The 24,168-nt window shown below is 47.3% G+C and overlaps 1 protein-coding gene across 5 annotated transcripts in view; it reads right to left on the bottom strand.

Moving 5' to 3' along the window:
• The window catches only part of LOC119967141 (cytochrome b5 reductase 4), a 251,919-nt gene that overhangs the window by 103,941 nt on the left and 123,810 nt on the right, over positions 1-24,168 (bottom strand). For 4 of the 5 annotated variants that reach the window (XM_038799281.1, XM_038799278.1, XM_038799280.1 and 1 more), the window contains one exon: positions 5,683-5,847. In XM_038799281.1, the coding sequence (XP_038655209.1) occupies positions 5,683-5,847 (165 nt within the window). Of the gene's footprint in view, positions 1-3,644; positions 3,664-5,682; positions 5,848-24,168 lie in introns of those variants that run through there. The other variant, XM_038799282.1, reaches the window with a different exon arrangement.

Raw genomic sequence — 24,168 nt, 5'->3', positions numbered from 1 at the left:
TAGAGATTGGGGGGGAAGGGAAAGTCAGGGAACCAAGAGGTGAAGGAATCAGTGGGAAGCGTAGCTGCTTAGGATTACAAAAAATCACGAAAAGACAGAGCTCAGGAGAGGTTACGATAGTCCCCATCTCACAAAATATGACACAGTGTATGGAAAGGCTCAGTAAACCCAGGTCCACCACACTAAGAAAACAAAAAGGGCCAGTCAATAGGGAATTAAAGGTGCTATATTTAAATACCCGCAGTGTACAGAACAAGGTAGATGAGCTTGTGGCCCAGATTGTGACTGGCAGGTATGATGTGGTAGGCATCACAGAGACGTGGTTGCAGGGGGTTCAGGACTGGCAGTTAAACATCCAGGGATTTACAACCTATCGAAAAGACAGAGAGGTGGGTAGAGGGGGCGGGGTTGCCTTGTTAATTAGAAATGAAATTAAATCAATAGCACTAAACGACATAGGGTCAGACGATGTGGAGTCTGTGTGGGTAGAGTTGAGGAACCACAAAGGCAAAAAAACCATAATGGGAGTTATGTACAGGCCTCCTGACAGTGGTCAGGACCAGGGGCACAAAATGCACCACGAAATAGAAAGGGCATGTCAGAAAGGCAAGGTCACAGTGATCATGGGGGACTTCAATATGCAGGTGGACTGGGTAAATAATGTTGCCAGTGGACCCAAAGAAAGGGAATTCATTGAATGTTTACAGGATGGCTTTTTGGAACAGCTTGTGATGGAGCCCACGAGGGAACAGGCTATTCTGGACTTAGTGTTATGTAATGAGCCAGAATTGATAAAAGATCTTAAAGTAAGGGAACACTTAGGAAGCAGTGATCATAATATGGTAGAATTCAGTCTGCAATTTGAAAGAAGGAAGGTAGAATCAGATGTAAAGGTTTTACAGTTAAATAAAGGTAATTACAGGCGCATGAGGGAGGAACTGACAAAATTCGACTGGAAGCAGAGCCTAGTGGGAAAGACAGTAGAACAGCAATGGCAGGAGTTTCTGGGAGTAATTGAGGACACAGTGCAGAGGTTCATCCCAAAGAAAAGAAAGGTTATCAGAGGGAGGATTAGGCAGCCATGGCTGACAAAGGAAGTCAGGGAATGCATCAAGGCAAAAGAGAGAGCCTATAATGTGGCAAAGAGTAGTGGGAAGTCAGAAGATTGGGAAGGCTACAAAAACAAACAGAGGATAATAAAGAGAGAAATAAGGAAGGAGAGGATCAAATATGAAGGTAGGCTAGCCAGTAATATTAGGAATGATAGTAAAAGTTTCTTTAAATACATTAAAAACAAACGGGAGGCAAAAGTAGACATTGGGCCGCTCCAAAATGACGCTGGTAATCTAGTGATGGGAGACAAGGAAATAGCTGAGGAACTTAATAAGTACTTTGCGTCAGTCTTCACAGTAGAAGACATGAGTAATATCCCAACAATTCAGGAAAGTCAGGGGGCAGAGTTGAATATGGTTGCCATCACAAAGGAGAAAGTGCTAGAGAAACTAAAAGGTCTGAAAATTGATAAATCTCCGGGCCCAGATGGGCTACATCCTAGAGTTCTAAAGGAGATAGCTGAAGAAATAGTGGAGGCGTTAGTTATGATCTTTCAAAAGTCACTGGAATCAGGGAAAGTCCCAGAGGATTGGAAAATCGCTGTTGTAACCCCCCTGTTCAAGAAGGGAACAAGAAAAAAGATGGAAAATTATAGGCCAATTAGCCTAACCTCGGTTGTTGGCAAAATTCTAGAATCCATCGTTAAGGATGAGATTTCTAAATTTTTGGAAGTGCAGGGTCGGATTAGGACAAGTCAGCATGGATTTAGTAAGGGGAGGTCGTGCCTGACAAACCTGTTAGAGTTCTTTGAAGAGATAACAAATAGGTTAGACCAAGGAGAGCCAATGGATGTTATCTATCTTGACTTATCTTTGACAAGGTGCCTCACGGGAGACTGCTGAGTAAAATAAGGGCCCATGGTGTTCGAGGCAAGGTACTAACATGGATTGACGATTGGCTGTCAGACAGCAGGCAGAGAGTTGGGATAAAAGGTTCTTTTTCGGAATGGCAACCGGTGACAAGTGGTGTCCCGCAGGGTTCAGTGTTGGGGCCACAGCTGTTCTCTTTATATATTAACGATCTAGATGACGGGACTGGGGGCATTCTGGCCAAGTTTGCCGATGATACAAAGATAGGTGGAGGGGCAGGTAGTATTGAGGAGGTGGGGAGGCTGCAGAAAGATTTAGACAGTTTAGGAGAATGGTCAAAGAAGTGGCTGATGAAATTCAACGTGGGCAAGTGCGAGGTCTTGCACTTTGGAAAAAAGAATAGAGGCATGGACTATTTTCTAAACGGTGACAAAATTCATAATGCTAAAGTGCAAAGGGACTTGGGAGTCCTAGTCCAGGATTCTCTAAAGGTAAACTTACAGGTTGAGTCCGTAATTAAGAAAGCAAATGTAATGTTGTCATTTATCTCAAGAGGCTTGGAATATAAAAGCAGGGATGTACTTCTGAGGCTTTATAAAGCACTAGTTAGGCCCCATTTAGAATACTGTGAGCAATTTTGGGCCCCACACCTCAGGAAGGACATACTGGCACTGGAGCGGGTCCAGCGGAGATTCACACGGATGATCCCAGGAATGGTAGGACTAACATACGATGAACGTCTGAGGATCGTGGGATTATATTCATTGGAGTTTAGGAGGTTGAGGGGAGATCTAATAGAAACTTACAAGATAATGAATGGCTTGGATAGGATGGACGTAGGGAAGTTGTTTCCATTAGCAGGGGAAACTAGGACGCGGGGGCACAGCCTTAGAATAAAAGGGAGTCACTTTAGAACAGAGATGAGGAGAAATTTCTTCAGCCAGAGAGTGGTAGGTCTGTGGAATTCATTGCCACAGAGGGCGGTGGAGGCCGGGACGTTGAGTGTCTTTAAGACAGAAATTGATAAATTCTTGATTTCTCGAGGAATTAAGGGCTATGGGGAGAGAGCGGGTAAATGGAGTTGAAATCAACCATGATTGGATGGTGGAGTGGACTCGATGGGCCGAATGGCCTTACTTCAGCTCCTATCTCTTATGGTCTTATGGTCTTAAGTTCTATCACATTAGCGAGATTGGAATGAATGAATGCAAATGAGGGTCAATGATATTCTTGCCATCTTTGAGCGAGATCTGGATCTCGCCATTGGGTGTGGACTGGGTGGATTGCAAACTCGATTTACTATTTAGCCAGTGGGCCCAGATCCACCCCAGGCACAACATGATGGTTGAATCATGCCTTAAATCTGTCTCTTGATCATTGCTACGTGGAGGAGAACCTGCCCTCTTGTGGATTCTCCAAAATATTGATCCAAATTCACTACCTTTCTGACTTGAGTGATTCAACGTTTCCTAAATTCATCAAATTTAAAGTATCCCACCAAAATACCTCTGCTTTTACTGTAGCCTCTCCAGTCCCTGAATTAATACATTCTGCATCTTCATTGCTGCTGTCAGGAGGCAGCAGCTAACTAGTTTTTAAGGTCTCCTTTTTTCCTCAATGTTAACCACAATGTCTGTGCTGATCGATTCCACTTACCTGAATCCTGTCTTAATAATATTGCAATAGTATTCTCATAATCCTTTTCTCCCAGTTTCCCCATCTTTTCTCACGGCTTTACTATCTGGAATATTTAATTCCCAAAAAGTGACCAGCTTGCAGCCATGGCTCAGGAATGTTTATCATGTCGCATCCTTTAAGCTGTATTTCACAAAAGTAAGACTTGCATTTATATAGCATATTTAACAACCATTCAGTGTACCAAAACACTTCACAGCCAATTGAGAACTAGGCAGCATTTGACAGAGTGCAGCACCAAGTACCTTAGAAAGAATTAGAATCAATTTAACATACTATTGGAAAGACAACAGCTCCAATACAGCACACCAGGAGCACTGCATTAAAGCCCTATTCCAAATTATGTGCTCACGTTGTGGATTGGGACATGAATCCCTGACCTTCTAACTCAGAGGCAAGGTGCTGCAACCCTGAACTCAGGTAGGTGGCTAAAGACTGAGGGTGGAGGCAGCATTGAAAAATCCCTCTGGTGGTATTAAAAATAACTCTTCCACATTCTAGATCAGGGGTGGGCAAACTACGGCCCGCGGGCCGCATGCGGCCCGCCATAGGTCTTTATGCGGCCTACCAAGTCATTAAAAAAAAAAAAAAAAATTTTAAATTTTAAATTTTTTTTTAAGGTTAATGGGGGGGCTGTTGGGTTACTTACTGGTATAGGGTGGATACGTTGACTTGAGTAGGGTGATCATTGCTCGGCACAACGTCAAGGGCCGAAGGGCCTGTTCTGTGCTGTACTGTTCTATGTTCTATATGAGGCGCCCAGAATCATAATCGGGTGAAGTAATTATTTTACTTAATATACTATGCGGCCCTTTAAAATTGTGAATTTCTGAATGTGGCCCTTGCACGGAAAAGTTTGCCCACCCCTGTTCTAGATAATACAATGCTCTGGTACTTTATATGCAAGACATCACACAATCAAAATCAAAACAACAAATAAGGTGGAAATTAAGCCAACCTTTCATAACTACACCATCTTTTCATGGTGGAAAGATGTGCAATTGACAGAATTTGATCAGCATTTGCTCCATTGTAATATCACATTGTAACTCGGAACTGAAAACGAAATACCAATAGTAGGACTTGAAGATGTACAATATTGGAGCTAATCAGAAAACAAAATAAATGGAGTTTGGTGGATACGGATAGTGTGGGGGTCGGAGGGTGGGGGGGGGGGGGGGGGTGGGTTCTTTTCCTCCTAGATGGAGGATTTTTGTTGGGCCGACTATTTGTTGTAGGGGTAATAGGTTTGTAAGGGAACAGCTGTCTCCCACCTCCTCCTGCTGTCTGTGGCGGTTTTTATTTTGTGGAAGATAGGGGGCAGCACGGTAGCATGGTGGTTAGCATAAATGCTTCACAGCTCCAGGGTCCCAGGTTCGATTCCCGGCTGGGTCACTGTCTGTCTGCACGTCCTCCCCATGTGTGCGTGGGTTTCCTCCGGGTGCTCCGGTTTCCTCCCACAGTCCAAAGATGTGCGGGTTAGGTGGATTGGCTATGCTAAATTGCCCGTAGTGTCCTAAAAAAGTAAGGTTAAGGGGGGGCGTTGTTGGGTTACGGGTACAGGGTGTATACGTGGGTTTGAGTAGGGTGATCATTGCTCGGCACAACATCGAGGGCCGAAGGGCCTGTTCTGTGCTGTACTGTTCTATGTTCTATGCGACCTGATACAACCTGTTTGTCTCTCCACAGGTACTGCCAGACCAGCTGAGTTTATCCAGCATTTTCTGTTTTTAGATTGGAATAGTCAAATCTAGAGATGGTAAAGGCATTTGTCAGGGTTTTGGCGGCAGAGGGTAGAGGGGCGTGATGTTACCAAATTGATCGATGGGATCAGTGCTGCATCAGTTGCCGAGATGTGAACTATCTGGTTCTGTCTAAGTCCATCATCAAGGAGGAGAATGGAACTGTCAGCAAAACAATAAGCAGGACTATACAAGGCTACTGAGAGTCATTCAAAATTTAGAAATAAAGTAAATCATGGCAATGGGCTAGAAGTAAAAACAGACCATGGAAATTTGAATAAGCAGAATTTCATCCTGTGCAGTTTAGATAGCTCAGTACATACCCAACAGCTTGCTCAGTGAAGGAGGTTGGACCACAAACACACACAAGCGTTTGCAACTCTTCAGTACGCCCAGTCACAAATTCTGAACAAAGAGACATTTCAATCTTTCCCCGTTTCCCTGTCCATTCGAGGTGAGGCTCTGACAGGATGTATTCAACCTCAAACCTAAGGAGATAAATAAAAAGGCATTTTTACACCATGTATTTCATGGTGGAGTGTTTAATTACTTTTTCTTATTTTATGTAGCACATCATAGGAATTGCAGCCTATTTTTCAGCTGCCCCCTGATCTTCAGGGGGCTTCAGAAACATAAGCCATTGGACTACATTCGGCAAAGAGTAATACATAAATGCAGTGTGCTTATGAAATATTTTCGGTTGACTACTTTTACAAAGGCAATAAATAGCCTGCTTAAAGATAAATGGCTCGGATGACTATTAAAATAATAGAATTATGGAATTTTAAAAGAGGAAGTTGAAAATTTGAATCACATAATTTCAAGATACGATCATAACAAATTTGATGAGGTGGTCAGAGGTCAACAGTTTCTTCTTAAATATGGTGACCCAGAATTAATCACATTTTATGTTATTCTGTGAGGAGGTGCGAATTGTATGCTATGATGTTGCCCAAAGCACATGAATTCTGTAAGTTTCAAATTCTGCGATCAACGTCCAAGCTGACTCTTTCCCTTTAACTGCCAGTGGATTTTGGGCTTCACAAATATAAGCATTGAGTTCAAAAGCATGGAAGTTATGTCGAATCTTTATAAAGTTCTGGTGGGGCCCCAACTTAATTGTACCCAGTTCTGGCCACCACACTTTAGGAAGGACGTGAGGGGCATTGAGAGAGTACAAAAAGACATTTACTATAATGGTTCATAGGCTGAGGGGCTCGAGTGATGCAAGGTCAGGTTGGAAAAGCTAGGGTTGTTCTCCTTGCAGCAAAGGAGATTGAGGGGAGATTTGACAGAAGCATATAGGATTATGACAGATTTAGATAAGGTCGACCCCATCAGTTGATGGACAAGCGTTACAGAATAGAGATTTCAGGTTTTGGACAAGTGATGCAGAGGGAATAGGAGAAAGAACATTTTTATGCAGCGAGTGGCAATGACCTACAACTCGCTGTTCACAAGGGTTGTAGAAGCAGAAACAATCGATGATTTTGAAAGGAAATTGGATGGGTACTTGAAGTAAATAAACTCATAGGTTCACAGGGAGTGTTGCTAACTGGATTGCCCTGCGGGGAGCCAGCACTGAGCTGATGGGCTGAATGGCCTTCCTCTGCACTGTAAGTGACTCTTATCTTCACATTCTTCCTAAGGTGTAGTCACCAGATACTCTAACTTGTGGCCTAACCAAAACTCTATGAAGGTCCAACATAACTTACCTGCTTTTGTGTAATTTCTCTTCACATATGGTGATTATTGGTTTTAATAGACACCTACAGTAATACACTTCATATTAGAAATGGCCTCTGAGAAATAAATTAGAATTTTCCCCTATAGGCACCTAACAATAAAAATTTTGTTACCGATTCACTCACCATGGGCTGAATATTCCGTCTCCGCAGAAATAAAGTTGGTGTGGAGCCAATCTGCTCCGCAACTCAGCCATAGTGCACTGAGGGCAGCCTAAACAAAGGATGAATGGGACTACTAACTGGATAGGAGGTCCTGCCCTCGGGAGCCGCCTGCCAATCCAATTTACCAGCAGCTCCATCAGTCCCGGCAGCGTTAATTGACGCTGTCAATTCCCGTACCAGCCTCCTCGAACAGGCGCCAGAATGTGGCGACTAGGGACTTTTCACAGTAACTTCATTTGAAGCCTACTTGTGACAATAAGCGATTTTCATTTTCATTTCATTTCATGAGGAGCAAGAGGGCTCATAGTCCCAGAGACAGGCAGATCCAGCGTCTTGGAAAGGAAGGTTTGGGCAGTTCAGGCAGGGGGTGGGGGAAGGAGTTAGGTTTAAGACTACAGGCAGATACCAAGAGGGGAGGGGATGAGGAGAAGAGTTCAATCTTAGAGAGGTCACCCCGCTGCCCATTCACAAAGGGCAGCCTTTAAAAATTGGGATGCTCATGCCAAATGCCAAATCTTGTGGGCAGCATATTATCAGCGTCAATTTGCTTTGTAGATTGCTGATTTAGACACCCGTCCTCCCTGTATTAGGTATGTGAAGAGAAAAAGAATGGTGAAGAAAAATGTAGGTCAGAAACCTGAGAATTTATAATGGGGAACAGAGAAATGGCTGATCAACTAAATACTTACTTTGACTCTGTCTTCACAAAGGAGGATACAAATAGCATAACAGAAATGTTGGAGAACACAGGATTTAGTGAGAGGAAAGAACTGAAGGAAATCAGTATTAGTAGAAAAATGGTGTTGGGGAAATTGATGGATTGAAGGCCGATAAATCCCCAGGGCCATCTCCCGCTTCTATTTTCTATGTTTCTCTGGGGGCGAACTTGGGTGTGGTTGGGAAGGTGGTGGGTACATCCCAACATTCTGAATGGTACAAAGCGACACAGATTTTCTGTAATGGAAAGATGGGTGATATAGACCACAGACTAAGACGTCCAGTGCGCCAACCTCACCAGTGATAAACACTCTAGGTGCGATTCTCCAACCCCCACGCCGGGTGCGAGAATCGCGGGAGTGCCAGGCGATTCCCGCCATGTCGCCCTGGCACCTGCACGCGATTCTCCCACCCCCCCAAAACGCGTGTCGCGTTTTAAGACAGGCCGCTCGGAGAATCGCCGCTCCCGTTTCTAACGGTCGAGCGGCGATTCTCCGGCCGGGATGGGCCGAGCGGCCTGCCCAGTATGACCGGTTCACGCCGGCGTCAACCACACCGGGTCGCTGCCGGCGTGAACAGCACACGAACGCTGCGTGTGCGGCCTGTGGGGGGGAGGGGAGGAACGACCAGGGGGGTGCTCAGTGAGGGTCTGGCCCGCGATCGGTGCCCACCGATCGTCGGGCCGGCGTCTCTAAAAGACGCACTCTTTTCGCTCCGCCGCCCTGCAAGATCACTCCGACATGTCTTTGGTGCCGGCCAACCTGCACATGCGCGGGTGACGTCATTTAAGCGCCACCGGCCGTGTCATTTACGCGGCGCCGCTTTGACCCGGGCGCCAAGGCCCGGCGTGCGTAATTGACGCGGCGTCGCTCCTAGCCCCCTGGGGGTGGGAGAATAGGGGGCGAGGAGCGGCCTCCGACGCCGGAGTGAAACACTCCGGTTTTCACTCCGGCATCGGCACTTTGTCTCCCTTTGGGAGAATTTCACCCTCTATTTTCCTGTCTTTTGATGTTAGAATGTGTTACAGTGAGCATAGTGGTGCACAGACGTGACACAGCCAACGTCCACTGATGTTTGGCATTAATTTATATTTTGATCACTTAAACAGTATCATTCATCCACTTAATAATAGTTATATTCTGGTTTGCAAACAAGCTATTCCACCCACTTGTCCTGTATTAGCAAATTTTCCACGTATTGATTGGTGGAAATATTTCCGGGGTGGAATATGGGCAGCATTTGCAGGTGCCTGTGCTAATTGCAGGTTTCAATCGCTTCAGATTACTAAATGCCCTCAGAGAAATTAATTTGAATTTTCCCCTATATGCACCTCACAATGTAACAATAATCATTTTGTTATCGATTCACCCACCATGGGCTGAATATTCCATCTCCCCAGAAATAAAGATGCTGCCTATATTCCACCCCGGACATATTTCCACCAACCAATTTGTGGTAAATTTGCTAAAACAGGACGCGTAGGTGGAATAAGCACATTTGCAACTTTATTATTAAGTGGATGAATGATACTGTTTAGGGGCAAATTACCTTCAAAGCACACTTCCTGTGGTTTGCAGGGAAATATTTGAAATTCAATGCAAAATCAGCATGAAGTAATTCATTAACAGTGAATCTCTCATATCTCTGCATTTAAATTCAGAGTTACAGGATCCATAACAGCCACCATAACTCTTTAAATAAACTATTTTAACATTTCCATCCTTTATAAAATATTAATGCAGTATCTCACTGAGTGTATTTATCAAGTTGAATTCCAAATGAAACATAAGGCTGGATTCTCCGCTGCCTGATGGATGGAGCACAAATCTATGCCGATTCCAACACGGTCCGGCAGTCAGGTCCGTGTACCGCACCGGCAGCCCCATACAAATCCGTATGGATTTGATTGCGATTAGCGGATTGGACACTGCACGCTCCATTCCTCTTAGACAGTAGTCGCATGGGCGTGAATTGGCGCAAGTATTTGCTAAATTGGAGGAATGCTAATTACAACAATATTAGGCAGGAACTGATAAATTTAGATTGGGGGCGCCTGTTTCAGGGTCAATCAACATCTGGTGTGTGGGAGTCTTTCAAACGTCAGTTGATTAGGATTCATGACCAGGATGTTCCTTTGAAGATGAAGGATAAGTATGACAAGTTTCGGGAATCTTGGATGACGAGGGATACTGTGAGCTGAGTCAAAAAGAAAAAGGAAGCAGTTGTGAGGTCTAGACAGTTGGGAACAGACAAAGCCCTTGAAGAACATAAAGAAAGTAGGAAAGAACTTAAGCAAGGAGTCAGGAGGGCTAAAAGGGGTCATGAAAAATCATTGGCAAAAAGGATGAGGGAGAATCCCAAGGCATTTAAAAAATATATAAAGAGCAAGAGGGTGGCCAGGGCAAGGGTCAGCCCACTCAAGGACAGAGGAGGGAATCTATGTGTGGAGCCAGAGTGATGTACTAAATGAATTCTTTGCATCAGTATTCACCAAAGAGAAGGACTTAGTGGATGATGAGTCTAGGGAAGGGTGTGGAGATATGTTGGGATATCAAAAAGGTGTTGGGTGTCTTAAAAAGCATTAAGGTGGCTAAGACCCCAGGGCCTGATAGAATCTACCCAGAATACTGAGGGAGGCAGGGGAAAAAAATTCTGGGGCAATGACAGAAATCTTTGTATTCTCATTGGCTACAGGTGAGGTCCCACAGGGATGGAGAATAGCCAATGTTGTTCCTTTGTTTAAGAAGGGTAGAAGGGATAATCCAGGAAATGATAGGCTGGTGAACCTTACGTTCGTGGTAGGGAAATTATTGGGGACAGGATTTACTCACATTTGGAAACAAATTGACTTATTAGCGATAAGCAGCATGATTTGTGAAGGGGAGGTCATACCTCACCAACTTGGTCGGTTTTTTTTGAGTAAGTGACAAAGATGAAAATGAAAAAATGAAATGAAAATCGCTTATTGTCACGAGTAGGCTTCAATTAAGTTACTGTGAAAAGCCCCTAGTCGCCACGTTCCGGCGCCTGTCCGGGGAGGCTGGTACGGGAATCGAACCGTGCTGCTGGCCCGCTTGGTCTGCTTTAAAAGCCAGCAATTTAGCCCAGTGAGCTAAACCAGCCCCTTGTTAAGATGATTTATGCAGGTAGGGCAGCAGATGTTGTTTACATGGACTTCAATAAGGCCTTTGACAATGTCCCTCATGGCAGACTGGTATAAAAGGTGAAGTCACATGGGATCAGCGGTGAGCTGGCAAGATGGATACAGAACTGGCTAGGTCATAGAAGACAGAGCGGAGCGATGGAAGGATGCTTTTCCGAATGGAGGGCTGTGACTAATGGTGTTCTGAAGTATCAGTGCTGGGACCTTTTTTGTTCATATAAATGATTTGGAGGAACATGTAGCTGGTCTGATTAGTATGTTTGTGCATGACACAAAGATTGTTGAAGCTACGGATAGTGAAGAGGGTTATCAGAAGATACAGCAGGATATAGATCGGTTGGAGACTTGGGCGGAGAAATGGCAGATGGAGTTTAATCTGGACAAATGTGAAGTGATGCATTTTGGAAGGTCAAATACACGTGACAATTATACAGTAAATGACAGAACCCTTAGATGTATTGACAAGCAGAAAGATCAGGTCCACTGATCACCGAAAGTGGCAACGCAGGTGGATAAGGCAGTCAAGGAAGCAGACGGCATGCTTGCCTTCATTGGCCGGGGCATTGAGTATAAAAATTGGCAAGTCATGCTGCAGCTCTACAGAACCTTGGTTAGGCCACATTTGGAATATTACATACAATTCAGGTCGCCACACTACCAGATGGATGTGGATGCTTTGGAGAGGGTACAGGAGAGGTTTACCAGGATGTTGTCTGATCTGCGGTGTATTAGCTATGAGGAGAAGTTGGATGAACTCGGATTGTTTTCACTGGAGCGCAGGGGGTTGAGGGATGACCAGATAGAAGTTTACAAAATTATGAGTGACATGGACAGAGTGGAGAGTCAGAAGCCTTTTCTTAGAGTGGAAAAGTAAATTACTAGGGTACGTAAACTTAAGTGGGTAAGATTAGAGGAGATGAGGGTGGTGAGTGCCTGGACTGGAGCTGCCGGGGTATGTTGTGGAAGCATATACATTTCAGAGGCATCTTGACGAATACATGAATAGGATGGGAATAGAGGGATGCGGAAGTGCAGAAGGTTTTAATTTAGACAGGCATCATGATTGGTGCAGGCTTGGAGGGCCGAAGGGCCTGTTCTTGTGCTGTACTATTCTTAGTCACAAGTGCGTCCTGGGCACCATGGCTGTTGAGGGGGAGCGAGAAGGTAAGAAAACTCTCAAAATGTGTCGCCCTTGCTGGAGGATGTCTGCCTGGACCACAGGGAGTAGCGGGGAATGACTGGTGGCAGGTCCATGCACTCACAGTGTCCCCTTCGGGATGGGGATGGCCTGGCTCAGACTGCCATTACTGCAGTATGTGATTTAAACGCACCCCATTGGTGCAACTTACAGGTTCCTGGCTGTTCACACTGCTGACTGTATGCCAATGCTCAAAGAACCTCCGGTCATCTAGGAGCCCACCCAGCCTGCGCCCCCCCCCGCTCCAGAAACCCTCCAACCCCAGCAGTATCATCAAGGGAATGGGCATGGTAATGCTCAATAACTGGTCCACCAGGTGTTGGCACTCATCAGTACATTCCTCAGAAGTGCAGCTCCACTGCAGACGAAGCAGTGGAATTGTTGAGCTCACCTCACATAAAGGACACAAACACCGTGACCTTTGGCAACCTCCCTGTCATACTGCCCCTCTCAGAGTAGAGGCCTCACCAGTGACAGTATCAGCTAGTCCAACATCAGGACCACGAGCTGACTCCAAGCCTTGCCTGTCTACCGTGCTGCTGCTCCCATCCATCCTTCCCCCGTCCAGGAAACATGACCAGCTCCCTGACACAACCTGTGCGTAATACCCAGGCTGCATATCACACTGCAGCTAAGGCCCCAGCAAAAGCACACTTCCCTCGCTCACCCCATCAGTAGGACCAGCCCACACACAAGTCTCTGATCATAGAGGAGACTGGCGGCACACGTTGACTGTCTCCACTACACCAACCAGTTGGCACCATGCTGGTGGGATGACACACAGCCCACCAGTGTGGAGACCCACAGTAAACCCCAAAGGGGGAAATAGGACAGGGCTCACAGAGCCTATCGCTGACACTGGTGCCCCTATTGACATGTACGGGTGGTGAGGATGGGGGATCCCAACATCACAGGCCAGCGTTCTCTCCCTGTCTGCGTTGGTTTCCTCCGGGGGCTCCGGTTTTCTCCCACAAGTCCCGAAAGATATGCTTGTTAGGTAAACTGGACATTCTGAATTCTCCCTCAGTGAACCCGAACAGGTGCCAGAGTGTGGCGACTGGAGGATTTTCACAGTAACATCATTGCAGTGTTAATGTAAGCATACTTAATAATAATGATCGCTTATTGTCACAAGTAGGCTTCAATGAATTTACTGTGAAAACCCCCTAGTTGCCACATTCTGGCGCCTGTTCGGGGAGGCCGGTATGGGAATTGAACCCGCGCTGCTGGCATTGTTCAGCATTATAAGCCAGCTGTTTTAGCCCACTGTGCTAAACCAGCCCCAGTGACAGTAATAAAGATTGTTATACAGTGATGGGAACAGGGGTGCACCTGTAGAGATATGGATATCAGACTACAGCCAGATATGCTATCTACCTGGCCTCTACTGCCGTTGGGGATGAACGGAGGCTAGAGCACGAGAGAGGACCCAGCACAAGAGGATCCTGCCCCAGAAGAGCTGGGGTCAGTAGGTGAGGCTCAAGTGCTGGCCGTCCAACAGGTCAAGGAGGTGTGAAGGAGATGCTGCATAGGCCACGTGTATACCATAGACACCTATCCTTCGAGGACCTTCCAGATCGCATGTACCACTGATGACTCCGGCTCAGCAGGGAGACCATGCGCTATTTGTGTCAGACCGTGCGCATCTGGCACCAGGGGTGTATTGAGGAGGACACCAACTCCTGGTGCCAGTCAAGGTGATGATTTCCCAGAACCTTTATATCTTTGGCTCATTCCAGGGCTTGAGCGGGGACCTGTGTGGGATCTCGCAAATATCCGCACAGCATTCGTGCTGTCATAGATGCCCTTATGTGCCTGGGCATCATACAACCTCACCTTCAACGTGGAACAGACCCCTCAGGTTGTCTGGGCAGCAAGATGTGCCACCATCACTGGCATGCCCGAGTTCCAGGGATGATTGTCGGCACCCTCTGAACACCAGTGCATCGTGGGTGTCCTTCATCAATAGGAAGGGGTTCCATTCCCTGAACGTGCAGCTGCACACCATGCACATATGCACTCGATATCCAGGCAGCGTTCGCAACTCTTAGATCCTGGTGCAGATGAGAGGTTGGCTACTGGGTGACAAGGGCTATCCAGTCATAGAATCACTACCGTGCAGAAGGAGGCCATTGGACCCATCGACTCTGCACCGACCCTACCTAGGACCATGTCCCCACCCTAGCCCGTAACCCAGTAACCCCACCTTACCTTTTGGACACTAAGGGGCAATTTAGCATGGCCAATTCACCTACCTGCACATCTTTGGACTCTACCTTCCCCCTTACCTTCCACTCCTTCCCACTACCGCAGCTGCCTCTTCCCCCTCTGGGGGTCATTCCAGGATCATCACAGAGTGTTGTCCTTGGGTTGGCAGTATCAGCGGGTTTTGTCCACAGGACGAAGGATAAAGACGACTCGCTGTGAGATGAGCTCTGGTGCTCCTCATTGTTTGACAAAGTCTGACTCTTGCCTGTTGGAAAACATTCCACTGCCGTCTGGGTCCGCTGGCCAAACCTTCTCATGGGCCCACATATCTTCCCACCCGGCAGAATGAGGTTAGAGGCAGGTCGAACTGGTGGTGCAAAAGTGTTTAATGGTGACTATATACAACGGTAGGCCTTAACCCCAAACTATCTTCTATGTTCTACACCCTTGCCAACTTAAGTGTCATCTACCTTATCTCCCCTACTGCTCCTTCAAGCACATCAGAAGTGGAGGCAGCCTGCTGTGTGCCTCTCCCTCTGCCCTGTGAGGGGGGGGGGGGGGGGGGATTCAGAAGGGCAGCGAATCAGATGCCAGTGGTTCAGGGCATCACTTGCAATTCACGTGGGCAGAGTGCTAGCCAATTTGCATCTCCCGAATTTTGTCCCACAGCGGGAATGCGAATTCTACGCAATTCCGACCGGAAAACGGTCTCCCAACCGGAAATCCAGACCCATTTTTGGACTATATTCCATGTTAGAAAATAGCAACTGACACTGTTAAGGAACAAGAGATCAGTGAATCATTACAAGCAATAAACAAATTCAAAAACTAAATCCCATTTAAAGGATGCTTTATGGCCAGCTATTGTGTCCGAAAGTCAAGTATATTTATGCTGGCTAAATTAGTTGGAGAAGGATGATGGTATTATGCATGCAAATTAAGCTGTTGATTCCTGCTAGTTTTAATCAGGCACAGCTAAATGCTATTTGTGTGATGAATAAATATGACAATGTTTTGCTGTGCACAATATTTATTGTAGATAGATTGCCCACCAGCTCCAAAATTGTGATCCCAGGAATTTGTGAAGTGGGCCAAATCTCTTACACAATTTCCTGGAATCTTTGCACTGAAAATCTGGCACTTGGATATAAATGTTTTCATTTTTCATTTCATGCCCTATCACAAAGGCACAAATTCAGGAAAATCTGGGCTATCGTCTCTTTGGTACCCTAGTTAGGCAGAGTAAAACTTCACCACAATCCAGTCATATACCCATCATGACCGTATCAAACATTTTGGGCGGGATTTTCCGAACCTCTATGCCGGAATCGTGCCCGGTGCGGGGGCAGAGAATAGCCGTTAATTTTAAAAAAAATTTAATTTAGAGTACCCAATTCATTTTTTCCAATTAAGGGGTAATTTAGCGTGGCCAATCCACCTACCCTGCACATCTTTGGGTTGTGGGGGCGAAACCCACGCAAACACGGGGAGAATGTGCAGATTCCACACGGACAGTGACCCAGAGACCGGCGCCGTGAGGCCACAGTGCTAACCTACTGCGCCACCGTGCTGCCTGAGAATAGCCGTTCATTCCGGAAATCTGGCGCTACAGCGCTTCCGCGATTCTCTGCAGACCCGCTAGTCCCCTTGCGCGTGTGGTCGACGCAGCGCTGGTCGGGGGCCGTTGGAACAGGCCCCCGCAGCGATTCTCTGTGGTCGACTGGCCAAACTCCTGCCAGTGTGGTTTATATGTGATACCACCCGGCGGAAGCTGGGACCCGTTGCCGCGGTGGCGGTCCTGGTGGGGGTGGGTGTATCTGGCTCCAGGGTGGGTGTTCATCAGGGGCCACTGTGATCTGGGAGGGACCTACCTTCTTCTGAGCGGGCCCGCTGTGTGGCTCCGCCATGTCGGCGGCACCTGCGGCGAGGTGGGCCGCCACACGCATGTGCGGACCCTCTTCTGGCCACCGTGCGCATGCGCGACCGCATGGTCTGGCTGGCAGGGCACCGCCAGCAGCCAGAGCTGCGGGACGCATGCCGGGACTCTGCTAGCCCCCTGGAAAACGGAGAATCACCTCGGACTTTCGAGGAAAAAGTCCGGAATGATTCTTGCCCGTTTTCCGGCGGGCTTGGGGACTTAGTCCCCAGAAGGGAGAACCCCGCCCTATAATTGGTGAGGAGAATCTTTTACTTCTTCAACTGAGTGAATCACTGGGTGCACCCACTGAGTACCTTAGAGACAACGCTCACTGAAATGGGAATTGAATGCCTGCCATTGCCTGTCCACCGTCCTTCCTTTCAGTAATGTTTCCAGTCAATCATTGCCAGCTCATGCCTCATGCCATCATAGTTACTTTAATTGAGGTTCAGGACCTTGGTCTCAGAATCAACTAACTCACTATTCACATTGACAAAAAATTCTAACATATTATGGTCACTCATCTGCAAGGGTTCTCTCACAACTAGATTGCCAACTAATCCTTTCTCATTGCACAACACCCAGTCCAAGATGGCCTGTTCCCTTGTTGGCTCCTCAACATATTTGTCCAGGAAACCTTCCCGTGTACACTCCAGAAATTCCTCCTCTATTGTACTGTAACTAATTTGTGTCACCCAATCTATGTGCAGATTAAAGTCGCCCATAATCACAGATGTTCCTTTACCACATGCATCTCTGATTTCCTGTCGAATGCTATTCCCGCTGCAGTTTGGTCTGTGTTCCACCCCTATGAATGTTTTTTTCCCCTTGATGTTCCTTAACGCGACCCAGACAGATTCCACAACATCTGTACTAATATCTTTCCTCAATATTGTATCAATATCTTCTTTAATCAACAATGCTGGGATCAACGGAGACATGCTCTGAAGCACCACGGCAATGCCCACCTGAGACTGGGACATGCTCCGCAGCTCCTCACCAAGGTCCACGTGGGACTGGGACATGTCCCCCAGCAACTGGGACATGCTGTCGAGGTGCACAGCCATAGCTTCATTGACTGATCAACGCCTTGGACACCTCCACTCAAGCTGCTGACATTGTGCACCAGGCTCTCCACTGCAGTCCCCACACTAGCAGTGTTGGCCTCGGTGCCACGCATTGCCGGTGCCATCTCCTGCGCCCGTAGTCTCTCGAACTACTCCAATTGGCAACGGACCTAGAGCGCTATTGACATCCTCCTCTGAATCACACGGCCGCACCCTATCGACTGTATCAGCTCCGGGTCCTGGTCCAGAGGTTCAGCATCAGACTGGGGCCAGCTGGGTCCTGGGGTACAGATCTCCGATTGCTGTCTCGCCTGGGTGTTCCTGCCTCCACCTGATATGCATCAGCAACCACGTGCTGCTTACCAGAATGTGCCTCAGAAACCTGACCACCGCTGTCGCCCACCGAGATGTGTGCCTCCGCGCTGGTGGAGGGTGGGGATGACAGCTGTGCCGCTAATATGGTGGTTTCCTTGGAACTCCCCTCCGAGGTGTTCTCATGAGAGGCGGGATGGGAGGCAGGATGGGGGAGGGGGAACCTCCCTGAATGGGTCGACACTGTCTGATAGAGATCCTGTGAGAGAATAGACATGTGGTCAGTGGGAGGTATGGGTCAGTCGGTATGGCATTAACAACTCACGCATGACAAGGCATTTGGGTGGGACCCGGTGCATCCTCACCTCTGTGGCATATGTCTACCTCTGTGTCAGCGACCGATCTGTCCTCGGCTACACCAACGACGCCCAGGGCCCGCATCTCGTAGAGGTTGAGGACTCTGATGCCTGGCGCCCGCTCCCCGTCTGGTCCCTCTCATATCTGCTGCCGGCCAATTATTCTTGCGGGTCACAGAGGGGGAATCGTGAACCACACACTTCGATCATCGTTGGGGGGGGGGGGGGGGGGTGGGGGGAAATGGGATGGGGAGGAAAATGGAGAGTATGGCGCTTGGGGGGGATGGGGAGTTGGGGACGATGTAGGCATCAACCCTGGACATGGCTGGGCCAGGGCACGGTATAGGCGCATGCTCATCGAGTGGGGGGGGGGGGGGGGGGGGGGGGGGTGGCGTTGTCTGGGGGCTGGTGCCAACCCACCCATGTGGCCTGATGGAGGTCGTTGATCGTCTTGCGGCGTTGGCTGACAGTCGTTCTGGTGACGCTTCTGAGTTGACAGTTTCCTCCTAGGTGGCACTGGCTGCCCTGTGGTGGACCCTCCAAGCCCCTTGGGAGAACAGGGCACCCCGACCACTTCTAACAATCTAGCCAGGTTGCCATCCCTGAATCATGGTGCTGGTCTCCTCGGTGGCATGGCTGTGAGCTGTGTGGTGTTTGCCATGTTGGATTGGTGTAAGTATTGCTCCGTTTGTTGCGGGTGCGGTCCTGCCGATCAGCCAGCGGGATAGTCATTTGCGGCGTGTAGCCTGTGGGGCGGGTTATGTGGACCAATTAATGTTTTATAGCGGTGATGGCCTTGCCGGGCTGTGTGTCAGGAAGCCTGTGGCAATTTCCGCTCGCTTCCACACTGAGCAACTTTTCCATTAAATCGCACCCACAATTTACCATATGCCTCACATAAACTTCGAGAGTACCTTTAAGAAATGGATGTTTAAGCAATGTACCTTTAAGAAATGGAGCAGCTCATATTACTGAAGTGATGTCAGAGGGTGGGGGGAGCTGAGCTGAGCTCACTTCTGCTTTTGGTTTCAGGTATGAGGAGAAAGCTGGGAGTGTTTGTGTGTTTTGCAAAATGCTGCAAGAAGAAAACACAAAACTGGTCTGTTGATGTCTGAAAATCCAAAGACTATAAGTATATTGAATGTAACCTCATGTCTGTTGGTAAAGGTGAAGTCTTTTGGAGGTTTGAAGGAACATTTTGAGGGATTATTTAGTTTTGTATTATTTTTGGGGTTATCTTTGAAGTAAGGGGTGTTAAGTGATCCAATGTTTATTTAAAAGGTTCAGTTGAATTCATGGAATAAACATTGTTTTGTGTTTAAAAACCCACGTGTCCATAATTGTAATACCACACCTGGAGAACAAGCCGTGTGCTTCAAAAGCAACAATACATTAAAGGGGGAGGTTGGTTTAACTCCATGATACATTTTGGGGTTCTGAAAACGTCTCTGCCATAACAATTAAGACAATTTGTTTAAATTATAAATTTAGAGTACCCAATTATTTCTTTTCCAATTAAGGTTCAAGTTAGCATGGCCCAATCCACTTACCCTGCACATCTTTGGGTTGTGGGGTGAAACCCACGCAGACACGGGGAGAATGTGCAAACTCCACACGGACAGTGACCCAGGGCCAGGATTCGAACACAGGTCCTCAGCGCCGTAGGCAGCAATACTAACCACTGTGCCACCGTGCTGCCCCAGAAATAACATCAAAAGGCTCTCTCAGGATTTGAACCTGGGACCTGTCACAAATTCATGAAACACGAACCCCGAAGCCCTAGTCCAACGAGCTGGTCTGCAATAGGACAATTAAGCAACCGCAATACGCACAACATTCTTTTTTTTTGCAATTACATGTGCTTTGTTTGACATCTAAACAAATGGAAACTCTTTAAAAAAAATTTTTTAAGTTTCCATACTTTCCCTCGTATAATCTTACTTGTGTATGCAATAGTGAACATACACCACAAACACGAAAAACAAATTTGGCTAAATTGACACAAACCTCTGCTGGCATGTCCAGTGAGAGTCTTTTGTTTCAGGTGACACAGCTTTCTAAACTGTTATTACAGCTATTCCTGTTTTTGAATTGCGAGGACAGCTTTTCACCAGTCTGTTGAACTAATCTCCACCGTGTGATAGCTTTTGCAATATGACTCACTGAAAGCTTTATTAAAATGAAAGGGTAGTAATTTTTTTGTGCGATGGCGCGTCATCCTTTCTCACACGTAGATTCTAGTATAGGTAAAATCTAACAAAAGTGTTATCCAGGCAGGGGAGGCAGTGGTTTTGTGGTATTGTAACTGGACGAGTAATCCAGAGACTCAGGTAAATGCCTGCCATGGCAAGTGGCGAAATTTGAATTCAATTAAGAAGAAAGAAATCTGAAATTAATCAGCTAAGAAACCATTGTCGATTGTCATAAAAACCCATCATTTAGTGTCCTTTTGGGAAAGAAATCTGCTGCCTTTACCTGGTCTGCCTACATGTGACTCCAGAATCACAGCAATGTGGCTGACTCTTAAATGCCCCTTCACGGGGAATTAGGGATGGACAATAAATGCTGGCCCGGCCAGCGACATTCCATGAAGAATAAAAAAAAATGCCTGATTTTAATTCTAAACTCAACTCTTAAGATTTTATTAATTTGCAAAGGACAGAATGGTATGTATTGTCATGTGACAGTACCTTTACGAAATAGATGCTTAAGAAATGTACCTTTAAGAAATGAGTGTTTATCAGTGATGTCAGAGTGTGGGTGGAGCTGGGCTGTCTGTCAGCTTTTTACTTTCATTTTAGACTGTTTGCTGCAGGGTGTGTTTTAGTTTTGTTTTCAGTGTTGGAGCTGAAGCCAGACAAAGCAGGTGTACTGTTGTTCTCTCTGCCATGAAAAGACTATCATTTGGTGAATTCAGAATTGTAAATGTTCTCAGATCTCTCCAGACCTCGCGATCAGGATCCTGCCCACAATGGGTGTGACTACTAATCCCTGTCTGCCTAATTAGGTTTTAAACCCACTCGGGTGTGCTCACCCGCCATTTACCGGCCTTCTGGCATCTATTGGCCTCCCCAGCGAGTTCCAGCTGGACGCTGTCCAGTACCGGTGTGGACTAGGGGGGATCCTGGGACATCGGAGGCTCCTGGGTGGTCAGAGACAGGGCAGGGTGGCCCCTGGCCTTCCTGTTGGAATGCGGACACCTTGGCACTGCCGCCTTGGCACTGTCAAGGTGCCCAGGTGGCACTGCAAAGCTGGCAGCAGCACTGCCAGAGTGCCAGTGCAAGGGTGCCGGGGTGGCACTGCCAAGGGTCAGGGCCTGGGAGCCTTACCCATGAAAGGAGGGTGGATATGAAGGATGGGGGAGGGTGCAGGGGAGGTATGAAGGGGCATCTGGAAGGTTTGGGGGGGGGGTTGAAAGGGGGCATGGGAAGGCTTATAAAGGGGGGCCCTTTAGCGGCCCCATAGTGGGGTTTCATCACTTGGGAGGGGGGTAACACCCATGTATGTGGGGGGATGACATTGCCCATGGGTGGGGGGGGTGTGGGGATCTACTAGCCCTCTTAGGGATTGGGGTACACTTTCAAAATGGTGGCCCAATCTCAGAGGAACCGGTCTGGCCAGCAGGTTCAGCTCCCCAGTGAGGAAGATAATTCTAAGTGTGGGGTGACCAAGGAGAAACTCCCCAGGGCCCCAAAAAAGTGACTATATGTGATTAGGTAGCGATGGGAAAACCAGCAAAACCCGAAACCTTTCCGTTAGATCGCACCCAATATCTTTGTTAAAACTCACTTCCACAGACACATTTCCTTTTACAGCAACCATGTCCAGCCCCAACCTATTTCATGTGGATTCCAGCTTAAATTTGACAGTTTGTGTGTCAGATGCCCTAACCTTCACAGATATCTCTGTGTTATTTGGTGTTGCTATATTCACTGCTCTCAATTATACATTGAGATTCAGCCTCACCATCTCCTGATTTGTTGGCTCATGGTCAAATACTGGAAAAGTGGAAACTTGGCCAAGATCCTACATGGCTGGCACGAAGCATTGAGGTGATGCACTGTGATTGACATGGGGAGAGAGGAAGAGGGGGAGAGGATGAGGTTGAATATATAGCAGGGAATTGGTGAAGGGGCGACTGAGATAGATGGTGATGGAGATGGACAAGGATACAGAGAAGGAGATGGACAGAGGGAGTAACCTTGTATGTTTACTGCAATCTGCAATACTAATTTCTAAATTGAAATAAACTAGCATTGACTAGTTCACTCAATTCTCACCTTTTTATAGAGAATGGAAAATGTGTACTGCCTGTCCAATGATTCTGGCAATGAGTCATTCATTTTCTACAATAATTACTGTTGGTTTTTATCTGCAATTTGGAATTCACTCTTGCACTGTGTCCCCAAGCAATGAATCTAATTTTATTTTAGAGTAAGTAAACAGCAACCAGGACCATAGCAGAGCAATATGTTAATCATCTTTTAATTGCATGTGATGGGCCAAGAATCTTTCTCTGCCAGACTAACATTTGAAGTGGAATATGTTGACAACAATATGTAATTTTCAGTTAACAAGCAAAGCCATACACTTAGTAATGTCTTTTGGCATACTTATTACTGCATAGATTTGAGATCTTCTGTTACATGAGAGACTTGGCAGTCATAGATTTTTGGTCTGCAGATAAAGGCCGGATTTTTCTGTCCCCTGCCGCTAAGATCAGGAATCCTGATTGAGCAGAGAATCCCACGTCAGGCAAAAAAACAGGAAAGGTGCTGGCCGGCAGACCTGTCACCAGTCTCGGATCCGTCCCTGCCGGCCAGAGCGGGATTCATGCCAGCACGCAAACAGATCTTTTGCATTAATTTGAATGAGATTAATGGGCTGGAAGCCTGAATCCCCCCCCCCCCCCAATTATGCTCCATCCCTCCCAGGGGGGTGTCACGCGGACGTGGTTTGGTGCAAGTATTTACAAACGGGGTCCTGGAGCCATGGCCTTTGAAGGGAAACCAAGGAGGTCAGTACCTTTTTCATTGTCTTCAGGCTTGCTGGGGGTTGTATGCCTGGAGCTCTGGGAATAACGGGGACCGATTTGGTGGCAAGGGCGTGGACTTGGGGTGTCCCCTTCAGGATCGGGGTGCTGTGGCCGAACCTCCCATTGCTGCTGTAAAAGATGAGCAACTCATCTCTTAGGTATTATTTACAGGCTCCTGACTGGCATGGTAGCATAGTGGTTAGCACTGTTGCTTCACAGCGGCAGGGTCCCAGGTTCGATTCGCGGCTTGGGTCACTGTCTGCGAGGAGTCTGCATGTTCTCCCTGTATCTGCGTGGGTTTCCTCCGGGTGCTCCGGTTTCCTCCCACAAGTACCGAAAGACATGATGTGAGGTAAATTGGACATTCTGAATTCTCCCTTAGTGTACCCAAACAGGCACCGGAATGTGGCGACTAGGGACTTTTCACAGTAACTTTGTTGCAATGTTAACGTAAGCCTACTTGTGACACTAATAAAGATTGATATAACTGTTGACTACTGCTAGTATCCTGAAAATGCTCTGAGGTCTCCTGATCAAGTAGGTATCCATCTACCCCGCCCATCTGGAAACCTTCATGTATCCGAGGTATGATGAAGGGAATGGGCATGGCCAAGCTCAATTGCTAGACTACCGGGGCTGGAACTTCTCATTGTACTCCTTAGATGCACAGCTCCACAGCAGAGCTAAACCCACACAAAGGACACATGCAACTATGACACATGCAATGGTGGCCGCTAGAACGTTCTTTTCCAGAGATGAAACGTCTGCCTTGGGCAGCTGTTCCCTGGGACTGGCACCCCTCCAACTGGCTGCTCCCTCGGAAGCCCCTGTCTCCACTTGATGTGCTACAGCATGTCTGTGGTGCTCACCAGAGGGTGTCCCAGGAGCCTGACCAATAACACTTCCCACCGATGTAAAATTCTCT

Source organism: Scyliorhinus canicula, chromosome 6 (assembly GCF_902713615.1).
Source record: "Scyliorhinus canicula chromosome 6, sScyCan1.1, whole genome shotgun sequence".
Lineage (NCBI taxonomy): Eukaryota > Metazoa > Chordata > Chondrichthyes > Carcharhiniformes > Scyliorhinidae > Scyliorhinus > Scyliorhinus canicula.
The sequence above is the reverse complement of the archived record's forward strand: the minus strand, read 5'-3'. Positions and strand labels throughout refer to the sequence as shown.